Source organism: Temnothorax curvispinosus, unplaced genomic scaffold (assembly GCF_003070985.1).
Source record: "Temnothorax curvispinosus isolate PA1 unplaced genomic scaffold, ASM307098v1 QBEX01011436.1, whole genome shotgun sequence".
NCBI lineage: Eukaryota > Metazoa > Arthropoda > Insecta > Hymenoptera > Formicidae > Temnothorax > Temnothorax curvispinosus.
The window spans coordinates 1-4,353 of record NW_020221216.1 but is presented as its reverse complement, the minus strand read 5'-3'; the positions used below and the strand labels follow the sequence as shown (position 1 = coordinate 4,353).

The window sequence follows — 4,353 nt, the reverse complement described above, 5'->3', positions numbered from 1 at the left end:
ATAAAAGCCCGCAATTTGAATTGACATTTCTTGTTCAAGCCATAACACTTTTTCTAGCAGCTATTATTTACGCGGCAGCAGATGCTCTTCTTGGACTCGTAATTTTTCACATCTGCGGCCAATTAGAGAATTTCAGACACCGTTTAGTCAATTTGGTTTTGTGCAAAAATTTCAACCAAGCTCTGAATAACAGCATAATGTGTCATTTACGACTCATCAGGTGTGGATTTTGGCTATGACAATAGCATGCCAAATAATCAACAAAACTTCTAACAAAATTAGTTTTTGCACTTTTACAATACTACAATTTTTTTGAACGTTAAAATTTTCATGTCTGTAATGTTATAAATATTAATTTGTAATATTAAATTATATAATACTAGCATCTTTTGTCAAAATTTATTCGGCTAAAATTGTTATTTTAATTTTTATTAAACTATAATAAATTAATAATAGCCTATAAAAACTGTTAATATTATTTTTTAAATTAAGAAACGTCTAATGAATAAAAAGTTAGTAAATTATATTAGTTATTTACAATTAATTTTTAAATGTACAAATCTTGTTAAATGTAGAATTTTATTAGCTTTAAAATGACATTTCTATTTAATTATCAGTTCTGCTTCTAGGTTTGCCGATAACATTGAAAACACATTCTCGTTAATAATGTTTGGATTGGTACTTTATTTTTGCAGTGTATTTTGTTTATTCGGATTTTTATTTCTTACTGTGAGTTCCAGTGAAACAAAATAATGTTACTGAAAATATTTTAATTCTTACGCGTTTCTTTATGTTTGAAATGTATATTTATGCAATATATCTTGTATGAGTCCATAAGCTATTATATGTTTAACTTATATCAATTTGTGTTTTACTAATTGGCGAGATATATTATTTAGATAATTACTGATCGAGAGATAAATAACGCAAGTGGCCTACAAGCATGTTACTTGGCATTAGGTGTTCTTATGTTATTTACATATACGTTTCTCTATTGCGGTGCAGGAGAACTTGTAACAGGACAAGTAAGTTATACATTTATACAATTACATTAGTAAAAAGTACGTAATATGAGTGTACGTAATATAAAAAATAAATTAAAATAAAATTATACATATAATCTGTATTAACGTATATATACGTGTCTCAATACTCTCAATATACGTCGATTAATATTTGTCGCAACTTATATTGAAATAATATGTGTATTCATACATTAAATGTACAAATTTGTTAAGTGTGAAGCTGTATATCGTGCAATATGTGATCTTGAGTGGTACAAATTGGAATCAAGAAAAGCGAGGAATCTTATTTTATTAATGGTACGAGTCAGCAAACCGTTTTGCATCACTGCAGGAAAAATTTTTCCCTTAACAATGGCTACATTTTGCAGCGTAAGATATAATAATTTCTACTTTAACTTTTTGCTCTTTCGTACCAAATACAATTTAACTTATTTCCCTATTTAACACGTTCCATGCCGCCATGAGTAGCCCACGTTGTATTTTTCGTTCAAGCTGTTTAACGTTTTGGCTATAAAGAAAAAAATTATCATGAAATATTTTGTGATATCATATGTGAGTGCTTAATTATGATTTATGGTGCAATATTGGTATTGTAGCCCATAACATCACACCATGCAGCCCTGCGATCATGTTTTCGATTTGAGATATCGAATCACTACAATCTTTTATTTCTTACTTTACTTAAGAATTATCGATTGATATAGAAATGTTAACAAGCTGGGCACAATAATTACAAGAAATTTAACTACAAAAGTTGTAATATTTTCTAAGCACTATCCCAACTATATTCACGTATATCCTGTTTTAACGTAAAACAGTATTATGTATCACTTTAGTGGCTCTCTCTCTGTGGCTCTCTTTGTGGCTCTCTCTATAAAATATTTATTGATTAAATAATTATTAATAAACGTTTGTATAAAATATTAATTTTATTAGATAATTAATTTAAAAAGTATTCTTGCTATGTTCTGAATTGCATTTAGCACATTAGGCCTTCATCATTAGAACAATAACAATTTTTTAGTCATTCTAAAATACATTTTATTTTACAAGTATAATAACCATGCCACATTGGTTATGGGTAATCAACGTGGGCGACAAATAATTAAAATTAGTCCGGCTCGGAACATGTTAATGCTCTTGATCAAAAGCAGTCTATTATAATACTAAGCAAACATAAATGTGAAAAATTGTTATAATTATTATTATAACATAGTATAAAAGTATAACTAAGGTTATTTTTGCAGATATTTTTTTCTTTCATATTATATCAAAATAATAATATATACTTTCTTTCAGCTTTTAAAAACGTCGGCTGGATATATATCGTTTTTGCTAGCAAAGGGAAGTTGAAAATTACGTTAATATACTCTTATTCAGTCATTCTATAGGAAAGACGAATGTATATCCAATAAAATATTTTCAGACAAAAGCTAATAATTATGTCTAATTATAGCTAATAAAAATAAAGTTTCGTGTTATTTACATCGATGTTTATCATTTGGAAATTATATTATTATGCATCTTGATACGTGTCAATTTTCAATATTTATTAGGAAAATAATTTAATCAAGTTCTAAGATTTGTATGTTGCATTTCTCTTAAAAAAACACTTTCAAACAGTTTAAATAATTTTTTAATTATCAGCATTCTTTGTGTGTACAACTAAATTTAGTGACAACAATAAATTGATGTAAGATGGATCAACCTATATGAATATTTTAATGGGATTATTACTGCTTGCTTTAATTTTATAAAGAAATGAAAAGAAGATCGATAAATGCTCATTCTTGTAGTTCAAAAACGTCAATTTTTCTAATTTCGTAAAAATAATTAATATATTTTGAAAATGCTTATGTACGATTGCTGTTTTCTTTAAATCACGGGCAAATGTCAAAAAGGAAATTTTAATCAGATGTTTAAAGAGCACGGTCAATTTATACGAAAAAATTTTCAAAAAATACGGAAAAACTCTTAAAAAATATGTATCTATTACAGTTTATACTCGATAATAGATTCATTTTCTGCGTTATATAAACAAATATATCTTTATAATAATTACATTTGAAACATACGATAACGATGATGTATTATCCAGGTCTATAAACTGCAGCTTCTTACATTTTCGTACCTATTACTTTGTTACAAGAAACTTTCACAAGCTCGTTAAATTTGCAAAGTACTGCGATGGAATATTTCCTATCTCTCGTTTGAGTATAAACGCTTTTTATAACTTTTTCGAACATTTGTAAACTTTTTTTACGAGACAAGTACCTATGGTCAATTGGGGATAGCATTCTTAATATTTAATGCGCCTGACGAGGCTGCCGAGTTTTTGTACTTGTATGGAGAGCATGCGCGATGATCGTTTTACATTATATGGGGGGAAGAACGGGACGATCATCTTCATGTTAGTCTTCGATATGGACACGGAGTCTTCAGGTTATAAAGGTACGAATCCTATATCATGTATTTTTTGTTTATTAAGCGTGTTCTATATATCTAATAAATAAATTATTATTTTGCATCGTAAATCCATTTATATCATCACGTATTATTGCTACCTTACGATTAGTCTTTTAATTATTACAATTTATTAATTTGTTAGATTATTTTATCTAAATCTTTTATTTTTTCCATATACAAAAAATTGTCAGATTTCGCATGGGCAGTTGAATTACATCGTTTGGGGTTGGAATTGATCGGTTTATGGCCTATAGCCGATGAAGTTTCTAAGAAAAAATTGTGGTCCAATATTCGCGTAGGCTTTATTTTTATTACTCTGATAGTCGTCTCTAATGTACCGCTTGTATGGGCGCTTATACGAGTTTGGGGCGACATAGTACTTATGGTAGACAATTTACGAATTACATTACCTTTTATATTGGTTTCATTCAAATTTGTTATTATACGATGGAAACGTAAAGGTATGTGTTATATTAATTGATGTAAAATATCTCACTTTATATATTTTATTTTTATACTAAACTATTATATGATATTTATTACCAGAAGAAAATGTCCTGTTATGAGATAGGATCCTAATATGAGATGGCGGGGTTTTTTCATGGTTTAATCAACAGACGGGGTCTACATATATAGAACCTTTTAGCTTACCATATTTCATATTAGAATCCTGTCTCATAATAGGGCACTTTCCTCTATATACTAATGTATTAAATTATGATATTAGGAACAAGATCTACGTGATTTATTTCTCTTCTTCTCTCGTTTTCTTTCTTCTTTTGCAATCAATATAAACATTAAATTATCAAGTGTTTATATTACTTTCCTTCTCTATCTCTCTTTTTGATAGTTTAGTTGTACT

At 28.0% G+C, this 4,353-nt stretch overlaps 1 protein-coding gene across 1 annotated transcript; it reads left to right on the top strand.

Annotated features, from left to right (window-relative positions):
- Positions 1-931: 931 nt before the first annotated feature.
- On the top strand, positions 932-2,394 carry LOC112461465 (odorant receptor 22c-like). The gene is made up of 3 exons (XM_025026706.1): positions 932-1,025; positions 1,239-1,394; positions 2,325-2,394. Exons 1-3 carry the CDS (start codon positions 969-971, stop codon positions 2,376-2,378), a joined length of 267 nt encoding a protein of 88 aa, XP_024882474.1. The 5' UTR covers positions 932-968; the 3' UTR covers positions 2,379-2,394.
- Positions 2,395-4,353: the final 1,959 nt, after the last annotated feature.

Coding starts and splice junctions, on each gene's coding strand:
- LOC112461465 (XM_025026706.1), top strand. CDS start 969: ATGTTATTTACATATACGTTTCTCTATTGCGGTGCAGGAGAACTTGTA. Junction 1,026..1,238: donor GAGAACTTGTAACAGGACAA/GTAAGTTATACA, acceptor AAATTTGTTAAG/TGTGAAGCTGTATATCGTGC. Junction 1,395..2,324: donor CAATGGCTACATTTTGCAGC/GTAAGATATAAT, acceptor ACTTTCTTTCAG/CTTTTAAAAACGTCGGCTGG.